At 47.5% G+C, this 23,324-nt stretch overlaps 8 protein-coding genes across 8 annotated transcripts; 6 read left to right on the top strand and 2 right to left on the bottom strand.

Annotated features, from left to right (window-relative positions):
* Positions 1–1,291: 1,291 nt before the first annotated feature.
* Positions 1,292–2,382, top strand: E1B28_001848 (uncharacterized protein; the record flags this gene model as incomplete). Its single annotated transcript, XM_043147819.1, has 3 exons — positions 1,292–1,481; positions 1,548–1,837; positions 1,891–2,382. 3 exons carry the CDS (start codon positions 1,292–1,294, stop codon positions 2,380–2,382), a joined length of 972 nt encoding a protein of 323 aa, XP_043016533.1.
* Positions 2,383–2,563: 181 nt separating this feature from the next.
* On the top strand, positions 2,564–4,387 carry E1B28_001847 (uncharacterized protein). Its single transcript, XM_043147818.1, has 4 exons — positions 2,564–2,828; positions 2,885–3,183; positions 3,240–4,047; positions 4,098–4,387. The coding sequence occupies exons 1-4, from the start codon at positions 2,784–2,786 to the stop codon at positions 4,359–4,361; spliced, it is 1,416 nt and encodes a 471-aa protein (XP_043016532.1). The 5' UTR covers positions 2,564–2,783; the 3' UTR covers positions 4,362–4,387.
* A 400-nt stretch (positions 4,388–4,787) lies between these two features.
* Positions 4,788–6,711, top strand: E1B28_001846 (uncharacterized protein). The gene is made up of 5 exons (XM_043147817.1): positions 4,788–4,950; positions 5,018–5,304; positions 5,361–6,180; positions 6,251–6,519; positions 6,578–6,711. The coding sequence occupies exons 1-5, from the start codon at positions 4,897–4,899 to the stop codon at positions 6,648–6,650; spliced, it is 1,503 nt and encodes a 500-aa protein (XP_043016531.1). The 5' UTR covers positions 4,788–4,896; the 3' UTR covers positions 6,651–6,711.
* A 2,044-nt stretch (positions 6,712–8,755) lies between these two features.
* On the top strand, positions 8,756–9,197 carry E1B28_001845 (uncharacterized protein; the record flags this gene model as incomplete). Its single annotated transcript, XM_043147816.1, has 3 exons — positions 8,756–8,758; positions 8,829–9,009; positions 9,067–9,197. The coding sequence occupies 3 exons, from the start codon at positions 8,756–8,758 to the stop codon at positions 9,195–9,197; spliced, it is 315 nt and encodes a 104-aa protein (XP_043016530.1).
* A 668-nt stretch (positions 9,198–9,865) lies between these two features.
* On the top strand, positions 9,866–12,806 carry E1B28_001844 (uncharacterized protein; the record flags this gene model as incomplete). Its single annotated transcript, XM_043147815.1, has 4 exons — positions 9,866–10,040; positions 10,098–12,007; positions 12,054–12,665; positions 12,717–12,806. The coding sequence occupies 4 exons, from the start codon at positions 9,866–9,868 to the stop codon at positions 12,804–12,806; spliced, it is 2,787 nt and encodes a 928-aa protein (XP_043016529.1).
* Positions 12,807–13,807: 1,001 nt separating this feature from the next.
* On the top strand, positions 13,808–16,702 carry E1B28_001843 (uncharacterized protein). The gene is made up of 7 exons (XM_043147814.1): positions 13,808–14,222; positions 14,280–14,518; positions 14,574–14,834; positions 14,889–14,910; positions 14,963–15,414; positions 15,468–15,723; positions 15,781–16,702. The coding sequence occupies exons 1-7, from the start codon at positions 13,872–13,874 to the stop codon at positions 16,468–16,470; spliced, it is 2,271 nt and encodes a 756-aa protein (XP_043016528.1). The 5' UTR covers positions 13,808–13,871; the 3' UTR covers positions 16,471–16,702.
* Positions 16,703–16,874: 172 nt separating this feature from the next.
* E1B28_001842 (uncharacterized protein) lies at positions 16,875–20,121 on the bottom strand (the record flags this gene model as incomplete). Its single annotated transcript, XM_043147813.1, has 4 exons — positions 16,875–18,759; positions 18,824–18,881; positions 18,984–19,749; positions 19,807–20,121. The coding sequence occupies 4 exons, from the start codon at positions 20,119–20,121 to the stop codon at positions 16,875–16,877; spliced, it is 3,024 nt and encodes a 1,007-aa protein (XP_043016527.1).
* A 481-nt stretch (positions 20,122–20,602) lies between these two features.
* E1B28_001841 (uncharacterized protein) lies at positions 20,603–21,318 on the bottom strand (the record flags this gene model as incomplete). Its single annotated transcript, XM_043147812.1, has 2 exons — positions 20,603–20,772; positions 20,823–21,318. The coding sequence occupies 2 exons, from the start codon at positions 21,316–21,318 to the stop codon at positions 20,603–20,605; spliced, it is 666 nt and encodes a 221-aa protein (XP_043016526.1).
* Positions 21,319–23,324: the final 2,006 nt, after the last annotated feature.

The raw sequence follows: 23,324 nt of genomic DNA, 5'->3' as shown, positions 1-23,324 counted from the left end.
TCGGCATGTATGGCTTTTACTGACTTGAGCTGCTGGCGGTCGTTCTCTTCTGAATTCTGGGAACAATCATGGGTGGAACAAAAGTCTCACACGTACAGGCGCCGAGAGGTAACTCCGACTATGTTGAAAAGCGCCACGGGCCTCAACCAAGTGGTTATCTGGATATAAATGTACAGGGTTGAAAGATGACTTCACTTTTCAACCGCTACCTCCTCACGCAACGTAAAGGTCTCCTTCACGATAGGGTCCCCTCCCGCTTCAGCTTCAAAGTTTTACCCTCCACGAATGTCATCACTCGCCAAAATATGCTTTCCTGGATCAGAGGTAGCGAACATATCTTCTTCACAAATGGCAATGTCAAGGAGCCTCAGTTCCCAGCACCCGTTACGGTTTAAAAAATCCAGCCTGCGTTAAATGCTCTCATAAACCGCTCTGCGGACGATCTCAACTCTTCGAGTCCTGAAATAGTCAAAGGGGCTCACATCAGGAGCAAACTGATAGCAGTCAACAAATTAACAAAGACATCTTTGATGGCGACCATACTGAGTCGTTGTGAATTGAATTTTTGTTCTGTGACTTCGTTGAAGACTGTACGAAGATTTTCGAGTTGATTTGGAGACCTGACAAAAAGATTCGAGGAGTAATAAGAATCATGAAGAGATAGTTATTAAAACTCAATAGCTTTCGTACCCGTACAAGGCAATATCAGAGCACATTCATCCATGTTGAGTTACGAGGCGAATAGTCGACTTTTTGCTGAATTTGAAAGAAGTTGGCACACCTGGAACGTGACGCCTATTCCGGACCTTCAGATTCATCTACAGGTGATCCGACGTTTTCCTCGTGTTGGATCGCGCTGGATAAGGAGGGCTGGAAGTGATTCCGAACGTTTGCACTTACGTGGGGCGGAACGTCATTTGTGGGTCCCTATGGGCTACAGTCTCACAAAGGCACGCCTATCAAAACTTAGAAGCAACTTACAACCATCTGCAGCTAAAGCTGCATCATTAACCCAAAAATGAGCGTTTCGAAAGTTCGCTCGCCCGCCTCTTCTAATCACTTGAAAGGTGCTTGTTAAAGCTGGTGGGAAGGTTTATGAAGGTTTGGCATGCTGCGCTAAGTTTAACCCGAGATCCGCTCGGCCGGACTGCATTCCGAGCCAAATCGGGTAAGATTATCACACATTATGAGTAACTTCATCCGAGTTGGGCCACGGGCACTTCCCAAGCTGTTGAGCCCACTTCCCCTCTTACGACCACGATCCTGACGGTCTTCCAGGTCTTCCTCTCCCATGTCTTCTACGACAACATCTGCTAGTCAAAGCCAATCACCAACGACAACGACAAACACCTTCTCGGTGTCATCAACTTTTGTCGACCCACTACCCTCAACTTCAACAACTTCAGATGACGGTCGCGGTCGTGGCGGGAATACACAAGGTTCAGGTGCAACCTTCGGGAATACGAGTGCATCGTTGTATTGTGTGTCCTATTCATATCACCGATCTGCAAGTTTGCCCGCTGACCCTTAGTTCACTATCTGTGCAGTATACACATTCTTAGCAACTCTCGTCCTTCTGCTAGGCGTTTCAGCCGCCATCATCTTGCGTTCCCTCCTCCTTCGCCGACGCCATCGAAGGATGGTCGAAGAAGCCATTCGAAACGGTACTTGGATACCTCCTACAAATTCACCGCGAGGTGGGGTAAAGGTCGATTTGAGTCAGAAACCCAAGATGTGGGAGGCTATATTAGGTGGAGGGGGATACATTGACGCAAAAATACTCGACATGCATCCGCTTGAAAAGACAAAAGACCCCCTCGAGTGGTCTGCACTTAAGGTGCGTTTCCAAGGCGCCATCTTACACATGTTAATTTGCTGACAACGCGGTAGCCAATTTCACTTCAAGTACTCCCACTCCCACAAACTCAGATGAACAATGATGCCGACACGAATGCAGAAGTCATCAATGACAACAATAACGTTAATAACACGGAGACAAGTATATCTAGTCGGATATCCCAATTTCTAGGCTGGCGGTCGCGACCAACGACTACCGTTGTCAACCCTGTTCCCGCACGGACGCGGACTGCACAAGATCCTTCTTCGGACCCAACTACTTCCCCTTCGTCTCCTCAAACGACTCCATTACTACTAATACCTCCAACACAGGTTCGTCTCTCGATCCTGGTAGCCATGCCCTCTCATCATCCTGTAATTCCGCCTCTCAAACCTGGTGAGGCAGTGGATGGAGAGAATTTGCCATGTTTAGAGATGGGGAGTGTTGATTTGTCGATCGGTGGAGAGAGCGGATCGACTTCCACTGTAGCAGGAGAGATAGGTGGGTGTGGCAGTAGTACAAGTAGTGGAGAAACACAGAGATGACGCCTGGATGGGAGAATGGGGGACGATGTCTACACTACGAGCTAGTCCCTTTCTCAGTGTACCATTATTCAGTATACAAACATTTTGATGGACGGTTATCAAATCCGAATCTACGTCGGATGAATGTATACTACGTATACGTTATAAAACAAGTGTAATTGTCGTGTTACTGATAGTTTTAATTCCTTTACATAACTGATACTCCATTTCGTGCGTTCATATCCGCCTTCTATCGTTGGGACCTAAGCCCGACAGTCACGAAAAGGTCGAATTGAGTCCCAAAGTCTTCGCTACCCAGCTAAATTGGCCATATCAGGAGTCCGAAACATTGAAATGCCCAGGAGGCCCTATATCGGCGACCATCAATCAAGTTGCCGAACGACCGTTTTCTGTATCCCAACATGAACCGACTTAGTTCTGACATTATCCTAGAGTTGGTACCATGGGTATGAAGACATCTTTAGCTCACGATAATCTACTCATATATTGTTTTTTTTTTGAGATTGATCAAAGCGAACACAAGACTCTCCGGTTAATCAGCAAAACTTTCACCGCCGCGATGGAATCAACCTTTTGGGCTAATCGATTTGTCGCATTAGTGGCGAGAGAGTCCGTGGACTTGGAGCGACTGCTTTTGAAACTTGAAGAAATGAGGAATAACCCTTCGTCCTCCCAAAAGATCCAGGGACTGAGATTTAACTTGTCAGTAATCGATCAAGTTGGGATGGAAGAGTTGTGTCAGAAAGTGGAAAAGGTGCTTCCTGAGGCTCTCTCCAAGCTGCAAGGTCTTCGGCGGGCGAGGTGAGTCGTAGTTCAAAGGATCTTTTGTCTACCATTCTTATTTTCCTATGGCACAGTTGGATCGATCCTGGCTGGGCGATTGAGACGGTAACCCAGTCATTAGCCTCTCTTCCTCTACTGGCGGACCTCACCATAAGCCAAAGAGAATGGCGCGCGGAACCTTCTCCCAACCTCCCCCTCCATCATTTTCGTCGTGGAACGTTAGAAAGGCTCCTGATTAACACTAGCTACGAAGACAGGGATGGATATCTCTCGTCGTTATCCATCCTTCTCGCACACAATCCATGTATACGTCACTTGGAACTTTTGGAATGGCAATTCCCGCCTACAATCCCTCTTGTATTCAACGAGCTCTTCCAACGCCAACCAATCTTTCGACCGTTACGGTTAGAGTCTCTACACCTTTTCGGATGGCGGCTGACCCCTGAAGTTATTCCTCACCTTCGATCGTTACGCTCCCTCGAATTTGATGGCCATGCCGAGCTGCCTAACCTCACCTTCTGGAAAACCTTAGAAACCGAGAACATACATCTTCGTCGTATCGTGACCGTCCCCTATGCGCCTCTCCTCGACTACCTCGACACGTTTTCAGGACTCGAGGTGCTGGCCGTCTTAGAGGACAGGTGGCACACGGAGGACTTGAAAGAAGCTGAAGTACTCGCGCGACGATTTTATCAGGTCGTTCTTCCTAAGCACAAGGCTTCGCTCAAGGAACTTTCCTTCCGATCTGTTGGGCCCAATATATGGAATGTGAGCGAATGGAATTTGGAGGGTTTCAATGGGTACAGAGAGTTGAGGACCCTTGAAGTCGAGATTTGCGAGGACGATATACATGCTACTTCCAATCCGGAAAAGCATATCGTGGTGAGTTGGGCTGGCTAGGGCCTTATTTCTTTAGCTGAAGCATTCTACAGGGCGCCCTTGTTAAACGGCTAATAGCGTTACCTAAATTCCAGAGACTTACACTTCGGCCATTGTTTCACGGTCGTGAGGGAACGGGTTTCGTTGGGGAAGGAATAAGTCAGTTGTCGCGGATTTTAGATATGAAGGTGAAGTTGGGAGAGGTAGTTGTAGCTTCGGTGATTCAAGTCACTGTCGATGGAATTCGTGCAATTTACTTTCCAGAGATAATTGAGGGTGAGATTGTCTTCAAATGTGTATCAAATGTGTATATATAGTTGAATCAGGAATGATTTCTCGCCGCATCAATGGTTCCCTGGTGAGATCCAGCAGTTCATATTGCTACATTGGATCTTTGTTGAATGTTCCGCCCATAATCTTCCAAAAACCAGATCATTATCAGAGATGAGTGACAGGAGTACCATCATTAGGCTTTTCAGTGGGACCCGTTGTACACTGGGATTATGTTCAAGTTGGGCCCGTGTGGACATCTTTTGTAAGTAGTATTCAATTTGTTTTACATCTCATAACGTCAAATTCAAATTTTCGATATAACATATACATGGACGTAATGTTCTGAGTCGACTACCCGAGACGTCTTTAACTTACAGGCGTGATTTACCGTGAAAGATATCGGGCTAGGAGGACGCGGAGAAGCGGCGATAAGCACTCCGGTCCGCCGGCACGCGAATTTGGCACGCTCATCGAGTGTTGCATCCCACATTATGTCCAAAACGTTGATGCCTCATGCAAACCTGGTTCGCTCTTTGACTCTCCCGTCGACTTTACTGCGTTCTCGTAAAGGGTTCGACGATGGATAACATGGGAAATTTATGCGTTGAACTCATCCTATATTTGATTCGTTGGGTGAGTTTTGGTTCTGACTCGTCTGTCGTCGTGTCTTGTTTCTGACGACTTGTAATTTTTTTCTCAGCTCGACTCAAAAGATCTCAAAAACATTCGCTTAGTAAACAAGAACTTTAGTGATACGACAGAACATGCCTTTTGGAGCACTCAAACTGTCAGAATCATCATGCGAGAGGAGTCTCTGGAACCAGGAATCAGAAAATTCGAGGATTTCAGGAATAATATTGTTTCTGCTGGAAAAATACAGCGGCTGAAAATCACTTCGTCAGTCAAGGACACGGAAGCAGCAGTAAGGTTACTGGAGGCGGGTCTACCTGAGGCGCTTTGTACGTTGCAAGGTCTTCGGGCCATTCGGTGAGTACGCTGTTTCTAGCTGTGTCGATCTTCTTACTTATATTCCTGATACCCAGTTGGAAAGTGACTTCGGATGACTTGCCATGGATTCAAGGAGCAATTCTCCAGTCTCTAGCTTCACTTCCTCTGGTAACCAAACTCTTCCTGTACACGAACCGGGAGGAAAAACAACTACCTCCGATATCCTTTGATCTCTTTCGCAACGGAAAGCTGGAAGAGCTATCAGTTTCAGCGCGGTTCGCTGATCGAAAGCATTATATATCGTCATTATCCAAACTCCTCGTACAAAATCCCAATATTGCTCTCTTACACCTCCACGCACATAATCATGAAGACCAGATACCTCTACGATTTAAAGACCTCTTTTCTACATCGTTTCCCCAGCCTCTGCAGTTGAAGTCACTCTCTGTACATGGCTCGTGGCTTATCGAATTCCCTCACGTTATCACTCACCTTCAGTCTCTATCTTCACTCGAAATATTTGACTGTCAAAGGAATAACGACTCGGATTTTTGGGGAACCTTGCAGACTCAGAAGGTACATATCCGGCATATCAGCACTTCTAGGATTCACGATGAGTTGCTCGACTACCTTTCCTCCTTTTCCGGCCTCAAGACTTTGAGGATATCCGTTCCTTCCGTGTTATTCCATGAAACGGCTGGTCGTCTGGCTCAACGATTGTATGGTCAAGTTTTATCAAAGCACAGGTCGACGCTCCGAAACGTTGTCATTCACCCTTTCCTTACCTCACGAACGTGGTATATCGGATCCTGGAACATGAACGCCTTTGATAACTGCTCACAGCTGAGATCGCTTCGTGTCCGTATCCACGAGGAAAATATTTTTGAGTCTTCAGATCTGGAGACGCATGTTGTGGTCTGTTATCTCGTTTTGAGGTCCGATATACATACAACTCACTTCCGTTCCGTGTCTTTTTTACATACAGGCTGTTCTTGTTCGACGTGTTTCAGCGTTACCGGCATTGCGCACCCTTCGCCTTGAGCCCCAGTATTTGTTTCACAGCCATGGTTACGCGAGAAGCATGACCAGAAGCAGGGAAGGAACGGCTCTAGTAGAGAATATCTTGCAGAACATGAAGCTAGCTTTGACTGAGTTACCGCGGATGAAGGTGGTTCATATGAAGCCTTACGCTCACGCTGAACCTGCGCGCTACCTTCTTGAGATGGTCCATCTTGGTGAAGTGAGACTCAGAAGGTGAGAACTCCAGTTGGTTTCCATGTTGATCCTTTTTCGTGCTCATCCTCTGTGACAGTGAAAATCCCACGGAATCAACTGGCTCTTCGCTCGCAAGTACCACGGAGGCCAGTACCGATGTTGCTGTATAGGCCGTATCCTTATACGATGTGTACGACGCACAAGATGATGGTCAATGACACTGCCTCCGAGTCGATGGAGGTCGTTGTTCATCACTGTGAGGAGGTGTTATTTTGGTCTTCTTGATTGTACGATGTATAATAAATCGATTTTTTTTGGAACATTCTGATGTTGGTTCTTTCCGATCTGTTGGCATTTCACTAATTGTGGTCGGGAAATGAGAATAGAAGACCGCGGATGGTACTTATGCACGTCGTCTTCTGCATCTGTGTCAATCCAGCGATACCTTCTATAAGATTGATCAGCGGGATGAAGTACGCTGTACACCAGATTTACGCGTTAAAACCCATTGCGGACCATTTTCCTAATGTTTCATGCACTGTACGATAAGCAAACGACTCCGGCCGTAAGTACTTATGTACATAGTCTGGTGACTTCAGACTTGTGTAGGTGTTTCTGGCATAAAACACATGAGTCGGGAACATCAAAGTGGAAGTGGTTGTTTAGTTCTTTGGCGTCGGAGAAATGCTCGTCGCAAGCTTTGCAGTAGAAGTGATGTGGGGATTGACGGTAGTGTTCGACCAGACCTTCTCGTGTATTGAAGCTCCTAGAACAGTCATCGCACTCATAATCCGAATCGTATTGTTGTGCGCTCTGGTGAGGGGGGCGAAGGACGGTGAGAGATTCAAACGTACCTCAGGCGTAGTCATGATGGGAATGCCAGTGGGGAGCGAAAAGCCTAAGCTGAGAACTCGCATTGAGTTTCAAGTTTAAACCCTGTGAACAGCTGCCCGCGTTACTCAACTTTCCACCGTTTTATCTAGTAGAATGACTACTTGGGCGAATTGGAAGGAAGAATCTAACCTCGTGTAACCAACGTGTAACAGCAGTTACAGCACTTTCGGAACGACTCGGAGAATGGGCTCGTGTCGCACTGCAAGTTATCGAAGAAACATCGTTCTTGCGACGAGTGTGGAAGGGAATATTCCAAGTCATGTGCAGCTCTGATTATGCATTTTGAATCCGGTACTTGTAAGACTGGAATTCGAGGTGTGGATGTCGATCAAGCCACTCGCGGACAGGATCCCTATTTCTGTCCAGAGGAGGGTGAAGATGTACGATTTGCTACGTTCGGAGCATTATGCCAACATTTCGAGAATTCCCAATGTGAAGTGGGGAAAACGGTAGAGTTCAAGAAGACTTTGGATGGGCTCATTAGCAGGGTGATTCTCAAGAGTTGGCAGTGTATGGCGGAGCAAGAATGAGATTGAATACACCATCCCTTGGCCACCTTCAGAGAATCCCAATTCCAAGCTTATCCGACTGAGCATGTACCTAGTTCTAAAATGATTGATGACTTTCTTGCCACTATTCTGTTTTCCAAACGAAGAATCTACAGCTGCTTTTTAGGTCGAGCAGACTCTGTTAAATTTTGGTCCCGTAGACGGTCACTTCGCGCGGCCTACTAGGCCTCGGTCGATGGATACCCATACTTTGGCCGATTTCCACCCCACTCACTGGGACGAGATAGTTTTTACTTTATGGTCTTGGACCAGAAGGTAAGCAGATCGTGCTACCTGTTAGAAAACGTACCAGCGATCACGCTTGATCGTTCAACGTTCAAATGTTTGGAAACGGTAACATGAGCCGAAAGATCGTGTGCGTAAACGGAGAGAACTACTGGGTGTTTCCTGGGTAATTTCACAGCGAAAACCCGGTTCAGAACGACGAGTAGACGGGTAATCCGGCTTCGATGACAGTAATAACGAATTGGCCATTGGGTGAATCAAGTTCTAGGTGAAGCACAACTGACCGGACCGGACTCGGCTTCCGGCCTCGACCTTGGTTCAATTTCTAGTTTGGACTCTTTATTATTTCTCTTATCACTTATGCCTGTCTCTCTGGATTTTTCGAGCTGGTAAGATATCAATTTGTTCTACTGATGACTGAACTGATATTGTTCAAGTTGTTTTAGTTCTCTTTTTTTTTCCATGAAAAAAGACAAGATTGAGACGTTCTTTGGTTCGATCTCTTTGGATGTGAAATCGAGTTTACGGTTCAGCTCTGTGTCGAAGATCAGGCTTGCTGGGCATTCATCGAGATTTCTGGTGTTATTATGGTGTGTAGGTTTCATTCGTTGCAGATCACCCAAGTTTCACATCGAGCTTTTTGCGGCTGGCGTGTTATAGTTCCCTATCGCGCCATCTATGAGAAAAAGCGTTAAGGCGATGGCCAAGGTTACGCTGGAACTCACCAGGAACCTCGTTACTCGTACATCGGATTCTTCGCGATTGGAGTCGACTTGCTCAAGGCTTGCATCCGTTAACATTAGAAGAGTTCACTCAATGTATAGGGCCAGCCATGACTTTGGTGAGCACATTGATTGTTTTCGTTCTAAAGCGCTTTTTAATCGAAAAATACATAAAGTATCAGGGGCTGGTTTGGTTCCGCTGCACTCAACCACGCCCTCCAACGCTTTCGTACCAGGCCTTACTTTTCACCAACCTTTCATTTTTGCGGCATGTCTTACACCTCTATTCGCAGCCGCTGGTGGATAATACACAACACACTATCAAGTATGTTTCTGCACCCCCACGCCCCCTGGACACTCCAATACGACTATTGCCCTCGTTACGCCTCGCTCTAGCTGCCTGGAATTCATGTCACGATCGGAAGTCGGATGGGGGATTGCAGCTGGCAACTAGACAAATTCGTGGACACTCGCCAAAGTGGGGGTCGGGAACCCGAGTTGAGCGAAGTATATGTCTGGCATCAGTACGCCGTGGGGGTGAAAGGGAGGCTGGTTGTTCAGCCATAGAACCTCGCGAGATACATTTCCAGTAAGTTCATGTGTTTCTTGTGTGCTGTCCTTTACTCATTCATGTTCTGATATCGTTCTGATGCAGGTCTCTACAGGGATCGCTTGGCTTGGACATGTTGGAAAGTTGACGGGTCTTAGTTAGGGAGTGGGCTATTATTATTCGGCGTGGCAGGTGTATAGAGGATGATGCAAAACGTGGGATTTTGGTCCTGGTCTCTTTCTCACCAACCCCGTGCTCGCGAGTCGAATCATGCTACCCTTCAACTGTCAGTAGCTTCGCACAGTCACATTGTCAATCCGATAAGTGATAAATCAGGAATCCAGCGTCGTGCGGCCATCAGACAGCTTTGTAAAAAGCACCAGAAGCGTGTTCGACGCACCTTCAAGTTTCAAGCTTCAACTACCATGATGCAACGTCAAAGTCGTTTAGGCCCTCCGAGTCCTCTCCAACCTCCGAGTTCTCTACCTAGTCAGCATATGTTCAATGGAGCTCACGATTTTAACATAGGACAGGCGGTGTTCAATAACGTGGGTCACGACCAAATTCAAAACCATAATCATAACTACTATTACGCCAATCGTGAGTAACCGCTTGTCAATCTCAGAACAGGAAACCCATTATTCTTTTCTGCGGTAGTACTTTGGGAAGCGATTAAAGACGTCGGAGCGTCTCATAACTCGGAACAACAGGCTGACCGCGGTTCTTGTCTGGCTGGAACTCGTGAAGCAGTTCTCGACCTGATTCGACAATGGAGAGTTTCCGGATGCCAGAGTTCACCAGTATGTTGGCTTTCTGGTGCTGCGGGTGTAGGGAAGTCGGCTATCGCATTGACTGTTGCCGAGGAATGCGAGAAGGATGGACTTGTGGCCTCATTCTTCTTCTTTAGATCAGACCCAAAGCGAAACAACCCTTCCTCCCTCATTTTATCTATTGCACATGGCCTCGCGGTCAAAAGACCACATCTGAAAGCTCTTATCGACGAGAAAATCGCTGCTGATCCTGGGATCCTTAGAGCTAGATTGGAGAATCAATACAAGGAATTGATTCTAGAGAATCTTGATCATTCTTTCCCTTCATCTGCTCGGAGTACCCCCGATCTAGTCATCATCGACGGCCTGGATGAATGTAGTGACGCTGCTACGCAGCGGCGCATCCTCTCCATCATATTTTCCACATATCGACAACGATTTCATTCCTCTTTGCGATATCTGATATGTAGCCGCCCTGAATCCTGGATCCAAATAGAATTCCGGGGGTTCAGTGAGTTGACGAAACATATCAAACTGGATGATTCATTCCGCCCCCAGTACGACATTGAACTTTACTTCAATCAGCAATTTCAGGAGATCCGCAGAGACCCCAACTATTCACATGTTGTATTCCCAGACCCATGGCCCGCGCCTCATATTGTTCGCTTCCTGGTTGAGAAAGCCGATGGTCAATTCATTTTTGCAACGACTGCCACCGAGTTCATCAAGGCGGAGTATGCACTTCCAACTGACCAGCTTTGTATCATTCTCGATACTATATCCAACCAGTCCTCCGATTCCTCGAGAGAGTCGCCTTTCAATGATCTCGACAAACTCTATCTCGTGATATTGCGTGCCAACCCTGACCGCGATAAGCGTCTACTCCCCGTTCTCGCAATGATCGTCATATTCAGCAACAGCTCTCCAGCATTCATCGAACTCATACTCGGACACTCGCCCGGCACGGTTGTTCAGACATTACGTGCAATGCACTCTGTGCTTGATGTCCGTGATCGAGAGGATGACATTAGGATTTACCACAAATCCTTCACTGATTTCCTCTTCGATTGGGCACGGTCAAGGGAGTTCTTTATTGACAGGTCGATGTGGACTGACTCCGTGGCCTGTCGGTGGACTAGGGCTCTTACTGAGCAGTGCAGAAATGACCCTGAACTGCTAAAAACTCATGGACATTCAGCTGACTCAAGGTCTTTACGGACGTTGGTACAAGGCTGGAACGATGACTGCCTTGCCCGAGTGGATCACCTGATGTCGGAGGTGGATGCTTTCTACCACGTGGCTTTGTCCGTTTCCGCGGAGTTAGTGGGTCACGACATGCTCCTTCACTTGCTTGCAGCAGTTCTACTGCTTCCGTCTCGTGAACCACGCTCTTCCGATTTCATCCAATCATTGCTTGGATTTCGGACAGAGGATTTATCTCTGGCATCTCGAAACCTTTTATACAAGATTTTGCTTTTGAAGCTTGGCCAGCAACCTGAACCCCTTTCCACATTCCTACTTGACCGAGAACGGTCACATAACTTTTTCGTTGAAAAGGACTATCAGAGCAACTTCCTTGCTGTGAGATGTCTCCGTCTTTTCCAGATGGATGAGGGCCCTCAAGATAAGTTCTTGGTCAAAAATTGGGCTCACATCTGCACTGACGTCGACAATCCTACCGAGGAATTGTTTTTTGAACTTGGCCGTATTGGTTTAGGTGGCATGCTCGCGAAATCTCTCGACTATTCACATGATCTATTCCATGACTTTGAAACAATCTCAACCTGGCTATCTAAAGTAAGTCGTGCACTTGTGAAGAGTTGAGATCTATATCAAGGTCCAGTTTCAGACCAACAGCTTGGCTCCCCCTGATCTTATTAATTCTTTTGAAAACATTCAAAGAGGGTTTCACATTCGATGGACAGCGCTAGATGTCGAGCCAGGATTTCACGATGACGTCATCACCATATCCATCCTGTGTGGTCCTTGGATCCGTCAAGAATTTGTCGAGCGGATCACCCGTCGTGAGGCTCGCGACTGGCGCTCAACGACAATGAATCGTTTATTTCGCAGCATGGACTACGATAATTCTCGGCGACTTTACGACTGGTTCAAGACCGAATTGCGCTCGGCTGAGGTTTGCAGGTGCTCAAGCTCAATGTCTGCATCTGATTTTGACTGCATTTCAACTCCGATCCCTAGTACAGACCTGCATCATATCAGTATCCCAGCTGCTTGTGCTCGAATTGTCAAAGGACTCGTACCCGGTTTGGGCTTCGGGATACTTTTTGACAAGAATATCACCAATGCCCTATTGTTGCTTTGTCCAGGTCTATTAACGCAATGTCTTCCCCTACCCGAACTCCTTCCCCACTTTCGGACACTTTTGGATTTTGCAAAGACATTGGATATACACCCTTTCAGCTCGCGAGACAAGCTGTTGCCATGGCTCGAGGTATGGTCTCCAGTTATATCAATCTTCCGTTGTATTTCACACATCCTTTAGAAATTCCCTGCCCATTGTGCCCATGAAGTTGAAGCTATCAGAATTGATCTCCTGTCCCTAACGTCGCATGATGAAGAGGATGATCGATGATCGATGATTCCTTCGTTTTTTCCATTGTCATTCACCTGTAAATAGAAATAGGTCAATGTTTTCTGTATCCGTAACTTTTATCCTACTATGAGCGTTTTCGGCGGCTTGTAAGTTGTAACCCAAGTTCCACTGGCAATGGACGATTAGAACCCCTCTGAACAAAGGAACATGCACGCCATTCAACAGAGAAAGGTAAGCATCGTTGTACACAAAATCCATTCAACGTAAATCTCGAAACTGACAACTACTAAACCTATCATAGATTGTTCGATGGTCAAGGACTCAAGCCGTTCCGACGCGCTGAGAGGCTGATATGCGGTTCTCAGCTACAGATAGGTAAAGTCGGGTTTAGCCCAGCCCAATCAGGTCCTTGTACAAATTCCTTTTTATTAATCAACAAGTCCCGATGTGAGGAAAGACGGTCAGAGCAAGATCAAAGGGCGAGATTGGGGGGAAAGTATATGGCAAACTCATCAGAGGACACTCAATGAGCAACCCTTCAACTTCCGAAAGCCTCTGCTGCATCTAACGTGTTCCAACGGCATATCAGGAACCATAACTACCGCCTTGACTTTAGGCACGTAAATACCATAAGCCAGCCAACTTCTGACCGAGTTCGCGGGCACCGGGTCTTCTTCGCGGTTTCAAAGGCTCAATTCAGCTCTTCCACAAAAAGATCGGCCTGAGCTACCATCTGTTCCTCACGAAACAGACAAGTTTCGTCTTCGTTTGCGTGTGGGAGCTGGACACATGAAAGCGGGCGGGTGGTCTTCTTCGGATGGAAATCGAGGAAGGATTAAGCTCCAGGAGTTATTGAAATCAGCGAATGGGAAGGCGGAGAGAAGATTCGAGGCCAGCAGACGAATCACATAAGTACCTCTTGCATACGTACTCCCTTCATTGAAAGAACTATGTTGCCGCTTGGAAGACTCAGTTCAAAAATTGCGCCGCCGGGAGTTCAAACGTTCATCGCGCCGTCTCGGTACCGAATTCGACGTCAATCGCCTGATAAGTCACGAGAATCTCTCCGCCTTTTGAGTTCACCAAAAAGTTACATTCATAACAATGTCTACCACAACAGCTACGACCCGAGGAACTAAGCAGTCTCGAGGAGGACGAGGAGGACGCGGTGGAAATCGAGGCAAAGGGCGTGGAAGTATTCGGGGTGCAGATATTCCGTCGAAGAAAGAAGAGAACGGGCAATCTATTTCGCCACCAGTGACAGATGTACCATCGGAGAAGAAGGATACCGCCAAACCAGAGGAGGCAGAAAAGGAAGAGGAAGAAGCGGTTTGCTGGATCTGTGCTGAACCAGTCAAGTACTATTCTGTATCGGCCTGTAATCATCGCACTTGTCACGTATGCGCTCTTCGACTTCGAGCGTTGTACAAGAAGAAGGATTGTACATTTTGTAAGGTCGGATATTTGGTCCTTCTAGTTTTGTCAATCTTCGTTCTAAACCTTTCAATGTAGGAGCCTCAACCAACTGTCATTTTCACGGTTTCTGAAGATCAGCCGTTCTCTGAATACAACACGGATGAAATGGTCTATAAAGACGAACGGCTGTCGATCGTTTTCGAGACGGAAGAAATGATGGAAGAAACCCTGATCTTGCTGCGATTCAACTGTCCGGACACAGAATGCGATTATATTGCGAAGGGATGGAGCGATCTTAAATTGCACGTTCGTGCTCACCATAATAAACTTATGTGGTACGTCCTCTGAATGGCTCGGGTGCCGATGACTTAACAAAAAAATTTGGCATAGTGATCTATGCATTCGTATGAAGAAAGTCTTTGCGCATGAGCTTCCCCTGTATACCTACGCTCAACTAATCATCCACCTGCCATCTATCAACCGACGGTCTAATCAAAAGCAAATACCAAAGGAGGACATGGAGGGTGGAATACACCCGCTTTGTGAATTTTGCCGTGAATGTTTCTTTAGTGGGGACGAACTATATCCACATATGCGGGAACGGCACGAAGAATGTTTCATTTGCAAACGTAATGAGGTTAGGGACCAATAGTAAGTATCATACTTTCTGCCGGGAAACCTGACTTACTTTTATGTTCTCCTCAGTTTCCAAGATTATGCCAGTCTTGTACGAGCCTATCTGCCCTCTATTTTCCTCATTTTCTTATGTTCCGCTCCAGGAAAATCATTTCAACTCAGGCCACTACCCTTGCACCGATTCTGCCTGTCTCGCTCAGAAGTTCGTGGTTTTCAACACGCCAATCGACCTCCAAGCCCACATGGTAGAAACACACGGAGGAGGGATGAGCGCTCGAGACAGGAAAGATGCTCGACGGGTCCAAACCAACTTTGAATTTGAGGAAGTTCCTGGATCTGGTCGGGCAAGAGCGAGAGGAAGAGAGCGAGATCCACCTCCGCGACCACGACAGCAGCCACCACCGCCTGCTCAGCCACCAGCTCGACCTCCAGGCCCCGGAAGAAGAAAAGAAGGCTTTGTTGGGGCGTTGACGGTCGAGGGTGGTGGTGACGGGTCACCCGCCGGAACTCCACGAAACGGTGCTACTCCTCCTGGACTTAGCGGCAGGAACAGTCCCTCTCCCCCGTTACAGGATGTTGATCACGTTGTGATAGAGTGAACTTTGAGTTCTTTCTTTCGCTGTGTGCGATGCTGATTTCCCTTTTCAGGCGGCACACGGCTTTCATCGAACGTCTACAATCGTTCGCACCTAATCCCTCCAGTGGGGTACCAGTCGTCAAGGCGGCTATCCGCAGCTATCGTGCTTCGGAGTCTAGTGCAAGAGACCTCATTTCGACCATATTCAACGTGCTCGACTGTCATTTAGAACATACTGCGAGTATTATCAACTCTTTTGTGGACTTGCTGGATGAAGAAGACAAGAAACAAGACCTACTCAGTTCATGGAAAGGCTTCGAGGTCGCCGTACGTTGCTTCATTTCCAATGCAAACCCCAATTACTAACCAGATGCCGATGAATAGCAACGCCGTCAATTTCCCGAGCTGGTTCCCACATCTCTCGGTTCTGGGTATGCAGGTATCACCAGTGGAAGAGTCCTCAACGCCAAAAATTCTACTCACGTGCGAATCAACAAATCGTCATCCCGCACCGTCTGGGATCGGGTAGCTCAAGCAGCTGGCTCTTCATCGTCCTCTTTATCAGCACCATCACTTCAACAACGACCGCCCGATAGATTTCCTCCCTTACGGGCATCCGCGACTACAACGTCTCGTTCGTCGGCAAATCAACGAAAGACACCTTGGGTGTCTTCGAATTTCACACCGCAGACGACGACCTCTTCAACGCAACCGCAGCAAGCGATATATTCCGTACCTGGACCTTCCGCATCGTCGTTGAGAAATTCGCAACCTCCGCCCAAATTGTCGAAAGCGATGTTCCCTGAGCTCCCGACTTCGACCAACTCGAGACAGAAGGTGCCTGTGAGCGGTAACCAGTCGTTGAAGAAGATTTTGGGCATCACTTCGTCGGCACCCGTGACGAATGTATGGGGTGGTGGAGGCACCAATGTGAATCCTCCCAGGGAGAGGAACGATAATACGGAAGCCGACGATGAACCAGCACCTGTTAGCAGTGGTGGGAATGGTAAAGGAAAGAAGGGAAAAGGGAAACAGAAACAGACACTATTTACTCTTGGAAGTTTCCCGACGTAACACGAAGCAAATTATTAAAGGAATTGGGTGTGGTCGATGGGTTCAGCACACCAGCAATAGATCTATATATGCATTCTATGTAGATTTATGATGTATGATGATTCAAGGAAGGGTTTTACTGAGACTGGTTGTTGTTGCGAATGACGAAGAAGCGACGTAGAGGGAACGAGCGCTGGAGGAGCCAGAAAAGACAACAAGACAGCATGAATGCCACGATCCACACATTCTTGCCTTCAGAGGCCCAAACTGCCTTCAAGGCGATCAAAAAAAGGGATATAATGAATAAGGATAGTATGTGTTAAATTATAAATGTATAGCGTCCTTGGGTAACACAGGTATCGTCCGTTGTTGACCGAAAACACGCTAGGTTTCAAACTGATCCACCCAAATAAAAGTACAAACCTTTAACCATCAAAATCTACACCCTCCAGCTCGGGTAAATGAACTGCGCCCAGCCATGCAAGCACCACCTCGACTCGCGGTCCATGAAGTGGTATATTGATAGGAACCGGCTTCTTGATGGGTGGAAAACTCCCATTTACCTGAACGAGGCTCTTGTCTTGAACGTGGAAATCGGCCGCCTTTGCAGATTTGCTGCTGTTCGCCTTTTCCCGAGTTCTATTAGCCTTTCCTTTCTCAGCTTTCTCCCGTTGACGGGCGATAACAGGAGCTAACAATATTCTCGCACATTCAAGCGCTTCGACCGCGTCGGAGCGAGGATGTACCCATGAGGGCGAAGCGTTGAGGGCAGCATGGGATGGGTTGATGTTATTATCAGGCGTGTTGCTGCGAGGTGTGGTAGATAGAGAGGGCGCTGCAGACGAAGCTGAAGATGAAGACGATTCGCCTAACGAAGAGGACAGATAATCCTGCTGCTGTTGATGCTGTTGATGAACATTTGGATTATACTCCTCAATCATCGCAGTAGGAGCAACCTCAATCATCTTCCCCTCTTTCACACTCTCCCTTTCTCTCCTCCTCTCCCTCTCCCTCTCTATCTCTGCAACGCTCGCCTTGCAACCGACTTTCCAGCCAGCCAGCCTCTCCAGCACCTCAATGAATTCCGCTTGAGCCATACTCCGTGGTGGTAAAAATACGGGATAACCCTCGAGCCCATCAACTAGCGCAGCTGTGCGAGCAAACCGACCAAGTATCGCAGTGAAGTCGCCCAAAAGCAAAAGCGATAATAAGATACTGAAATGCGACTCCACAAGAAGCGGGTGATACGTCGTAAACGTTGGTGGGGGAGGTGAGGCGAGAGTTTGAAAGACCGAGTAGTCCGACTGATGAAAACTCCCGCTTGGGGTTGGTGCAAATGCAGGCGGCATCGTAGGCTGATGACCCCCAGGACGCACACTCTCCGATAGATAGAATGCGTATTCCGTCTGATTCAACAGCTCGATATGCCGTCCCTCTTTCACCCAGCTACAGAAACCGCTAGTGTCATCCCCGTTGGTTCTCAGATCCTCCGCACGAATGGGTGACGGTCCAGACCCCAGTGAATCGAAATGCGCCAAAAACTTCTCGTGATCCCGAATACTCTTCCTCAACATCCCCTCGACCTTCTCCCTCATCCCACAATTTTTCTTTCCAACGTTTCCATCACCCAAAAACACCTCCCTGTACTTCCTAACCTTCTCCCCACCTTTCTCCCCAAGAGGTCCATCTGGATGTCCGATCTCAACACCACCGTACTTGCCATCCTCCAGATAGCACAAACGGAGCTCTGCACCGTCCAAAGTGGGGATTTTAACGACGCCCTCAAGTTTCAGTACGGCCGTTTCAATCAGATAAACGGCATGAGACAGGTATGCAGCACCCCTCAAAAATAACAACTGAGGTTCCAGTGGATCCGGGGATTGTGGGTATGCAAGTGCCGCAGGATGCATAGCAGGCTGCGAAGAAGGCAAAGGTGAAGAAGATGTAGTTGACGCAGCCTCTGACGAATCCTCCTCGTCACCAGCCACCTGCTGTTGTTGCTGCTTTTGCTGGCTATTGCCCCGTTGGTGTTTTTTCCTCCCTTTCCCACCACCGCCTTTCCCACCGCTTCCGCCACCGTCATCCCTACCTCCTCCGCCTCCGTTAACAGTATCTCCATGTACATGGTTCATCTTGGCTTTCCTCGCTGCCCTCGCTTCTTTGAGAGCATAAGTGAAGTCTTTCGTCGCTTGTAAGTATTCATCTTTAAAACAATGAACGATTCCGCGTGTACGGTAGAATTCGAGTCTTTGAGGTCGTGCTTGGATGAGTTCATCAAGCAATTGGGTTGTAGTGGATTCCGCTAATTGACTACAGGACAAAGAAAAAAAGCGCATGAGCCCCGAATAATGTGTCTGGGTTCGATAGATCGCACCGGGATGGAATTTTTTCATGGAAGAAATGTACATATTTAGCATCCACGTCGTTCGGATCTAGTGACAATATTAGCCCTGTCCTCATCCAGAAGCAATATAATCGACAGAAAAAGCAAGGAGCTCGATTTAGTTGAGATGTTGGGGGGGGGGGGGACTCACCAAATTTTAAAACTTTCTCAGCCAAGTCATCAAACACACTACCTCCTTGCATGACCATAACACTACTCGCAATCTCGTCCGCTTTATATGCTGCAGCCAACTTCTGCACCGCCAATGCCCTCAACCGGTGTACCCTCATCGCACTCATCGCAACGTTCCTCCCTCCCCCACCACCATGACCATGACCTCCCAAGGGATTGATACCAAGCGTCTGAGCCGCACTCCAAACACTTCCTCCTCCTGCCCCATACCCACCACCGCCTGATCCCAATCCCAACCCTCCCAAAGCACCACCTCCCAACCCTCCAGTCGACCTCAACTCAGCAGCTGAGAGCCCAGATGAAGCTCTCACACTCAACTCGGCAGCTTCGTCAATGAGCCTCCTTATCGACGTTACATTCCTAAACACCCCAGGGTCGATGGGCGGCGGCGGTGCTTTTCCTGGTTGTATGTTCGGTAACGGCGGTGGGGATGGCGGTGGTATATTCCAGGTCGGTGTAGGAAGGCCGTTTGGGTTCGAGAATGTCCCTCCGTATGACGGAGATGACAGAGCGTGGAAGTCTCTGTCTCTATCTTTATCCTTTTCATTCGAGTTCATCATGTTCTTGGATTTGGGGGGCGAAGGGTATCCTGTATCGGTGATAGCAGGCATAATCGGGGGCTGTGCTTGAATTTCTTCGGTCGAAGGAGGTGACAATGTTGCTGGATCGAGGTTGAGTACTAACAAAGATTCGAGGAGTTCGAGGGGAAGCTGGAGCCATGGACCCTGTAGAGTTTCTGTGTCAGCATCTTCGTTGATCGAATGAAGGGAGAAAAGACATACATGGTAAGAACTGATATACTTCCAATGTTTATTCCTACTGATGCATAATACAGGTGGCTTATCCTTCTCCTCTTTCGCTTTCGCTGCAGCTTCTTTCGCCTTGACACTAGCGGATTTCTTGGGTTTCTTCTTCTTCTTCTTTTTCAGTTGAGTGGGTTCATTTTCGATGTTGGTATGTTGAAGGGAGTCTTCTTCGTCTTCTCGTTCTATTGCTTCAACCAAGAGAACATCCGAGCCACCGATGCTAGTAATAGACGCGTCTAGACAAATTGTGGGTGGATATGAAGAAATAGCTCCAGAAAAAGACGAAGACATCGAAAAGCGGCGACTCCGTCCCTCAGAGTGGGGAATGACAGTCGAAATACCAGCCAGAGAATCCCACGCCTGATCATGAACCCCTTTCACATCGCCTTTGTTAATTCAACATTGTTGTATTCATCTGCAACCCCCTAATTAGATACATAGATGTCCATATACAAATAAATACTGTAATCACACGACCAACTTTGACCAACGTTAACTGAGTGAACAAAACACATGAGCTGAGGTGTACAAGTATAAGAGCAGAGGTATTCCAGTGTGGCTGTGGAGCGGAATGACACGCCAAATGAATGAAGTGATTGATGGTGTGCATGCAGTGTACGCAGAAATAGAAATAATCTGAGGAATCATGGGGAAGGTATTGGATCTATGTTGCCCGCATCTGTATTGTGATTAGAGTGAAAGTGAACCATGAAGGTATGGAAATGACGATATAGATAAAGATAATCGTCGATAACCGGGAATCAAGATGAAATTAAAGAGGATGATCCGGAACGGAATTCGCAACGACGTTCGCATATGTGGGTTTCTCGTCTTCGCCAACATGTTCCCAAGGTTCGTCAACGACGGACACATCCTTCATCTGAACAATATCATCCAAAACAATGACCGAGCGAATGTGGGGTACGAACTCAAAGTCAGTTTCTAAATGGAAACCGTTAGTCGTTGTAGGCCACGAAAGGTGAAGAACATACCTCGACGCTTCCTTGGCTTCCTCACAGGTGTAACTAAATCCGCCAACTTCGCTTCCTTCCCATAACAAAAACTCCTTGGCTGGTCCCGCCGGATCTCAGTAGGCGGAGACCCGAAGCCGTGCTCAACCCAATCTTCGACATGCGCAACACTATCATTTGCGAGTCCCAAGATGACCTCTGAAGGAGGTGGTGCTGAAGAGCTCGAGGTCTTATATCCGAAATAGCTAGGAATAGGAAGCCACCCTACTCTCCCGGATGATGATAAGGAGTAGTCTCTCCCCTTCCTTGCACGCATCTGAGCGAAATCCCTCGCCTGTTTCTGTATCTGCCTGTCATGTTCGTGAGCCCGTTGGCCTTTGAGGCTAAGGAAAGAAAGACTGAGAGGTTGCTCGTACTCCAATTCGTTGTCGTCGGAGGAACCCTTGTTATGGTCGGGGGGAGAAGAATCTGGCGATGCTGGGGAAGGTTGGGTCATTCCAGTGGTAGACGTCAACATGGCGGTTGCGGTATAAGAATACGTGGAGTGAGGCGATGTACTTGGTTGGTGGTCGACTAAATGGGTTCGACTCGGAAGGCCAAAGAGCAGCGGTAAGATAAGCTCTAGTCATAATGGCGCTATTCCAAAATCCGAATTGCCCGATCTAGATTACGACTACACCTTTCCTATTTTGTCACCCCTCTGGTTATTGTGCCCTTGATAAACAGGGACCCGCCTCATATTGTGCCTGCTATTCGTTATCTCAGCGGATTTGACCCCAAACGTTGCGATTATGGCGTCGTAAACGGAGCTGAGACAATCGCACCTGCGCATTGCTTGATAAATAGAATTGAAACATTTCATGAGCTTGAACGTTGTCGATGAACGGCCGTGCTTTCCTTGTGAGGAAGAGCGGACGAGAGATAAGTAGCGCCTCAGCGATTGGAAGAGACGGTGGAAGTAAAGGCAAAGCCTAGGATCACACGCTTCCACTCCCAGTATCGCCGGTGGTCCAAGTGATAGCACTTGTACATCCATTTCGGCCGGTTAGCAGCTGGAATTTCTAATTAGATAAGGATGGTAATAAATAGTGCGATACATCAGTAGGAGTACAAAATTCTGCTGCAAAGGAAGATATTGGCTACTTATACCCAGAGGGCAGACCAGCAGGTCAAAGCTCGAGCAGGGACAAAGGTGAAACGAACAAGCTCAATAGCCATGATTTTCGACATACGAATCTTCAACAGTTTATTGCTATTTCGAAAATAGTTGGCGCGGCTCCCACGGACGCTCCCCAGCCGCACATCTGGTACATAATCTTCGAGACACGATAACTCGCTCAGATTTCATCTGTTTGCCTTAATTCTTACAGATTCTTGACGGCATAACTCAGAGCTAGTGCAGCATACAATAAATTCCACGTAATGTATAATTCCGACATCTCTGAAAAAACCAAACTTATTTACAAGAAAAACACGAGAATGAGCGAAGTCCTAAGTGAATGATCTTGAGAAATGAACCATCAGATAGTCCAAGTGCTCCTTGAGTGTATGCATTTGCGTGAGGTTGCGATTCAGCTGCGAGACGCACTGCCACCTTCTCCTCACCACCAACCACCATCATGACCCGTGGTAAACGCCTCTCTGATGATTTACGACAAACTCTTGCTTTCATGGGCTCAAAATTTTCAACTCGGAGCATCAGCGAAGCTACAGGATGCAGAAAACGAACACTTCAATGAATTCTTTCTCAACATCAGAAGGGATTATTGTACAAGGCAAACATGCATGAGCTGCGAGGGCGTAAGAGAGTATTGAATTGTTTAGCTATCAAGGTGTGTAGTGAGCTTCATTTTTTAGTGGCCTGACACTGATTAGGATTCTCAGTTTGTGAAAGGCCTCATTCGTCAGAAACAAGACATATCTGGATGAAATTCAGCGGCAACTCTTCACTCGACTCAATATCACCGTATTGCTATCAACCATCTGGCTTACACTGAAGAGAGCAGGTTATTCAATGAAGAAGGTTTTGTTCTGTTGTGATGCAATTAGCCTATGACAAGAGAGCCTCAAACAATATGACTAAACCACGCACCAGCATTGGTATCTGATGACAAGTCATCGTCATCAACCCCCATCTCGTGCTCTCCATCATCTGAATCCTCCTTCCTATTGTCAAATCATCCACCACCAAACCATGATGTCCAAGATCCTTTCCTTCAGCTGGCATTGATATAGGTTCATCACGCTCCAAGCCCAAATCCAAGGAAACAACCGATGTTGTCAGGGGGTCTTTGGGAGTTGTATGCAAGCTGGCGAGCACTTCAGCAGCAGTGATATCATTGAAGCTACCCTCTGTGGACGATTTCATAGCCCCTTTGTATGCTCGCCGTGGGGTGGGACGTGGTTTGTTATTTTTTTTGCCAGCCTTGCTTCTGATGTCGGGTGAGTCATTCTCCGTCTCACCATTGTTATTTTGCTGATTTTGGTTGATTGGTTGACTGTTTTTGACGTGACTGCAGGTAC

The sequence above is a fragment of the Marasmius oreades genome, chromosome 1 (assembly GCF_018924745.1).
Source record: "Marasmius oreades isolate 03SP1 chromosome 1, whole genome shotgun sequence".
NCBI lineage: Eukaryota > Fungi > Basidiomycota > Agaricomycetes > Agaricales > Marasmiaceae > Marasmius > Marasmius oreades.
The sequence above is the reverse complement of the archived record's forward strand: the minus strand, read 5'-3'. Positions and strand labels throughout refer to the sequence as shown.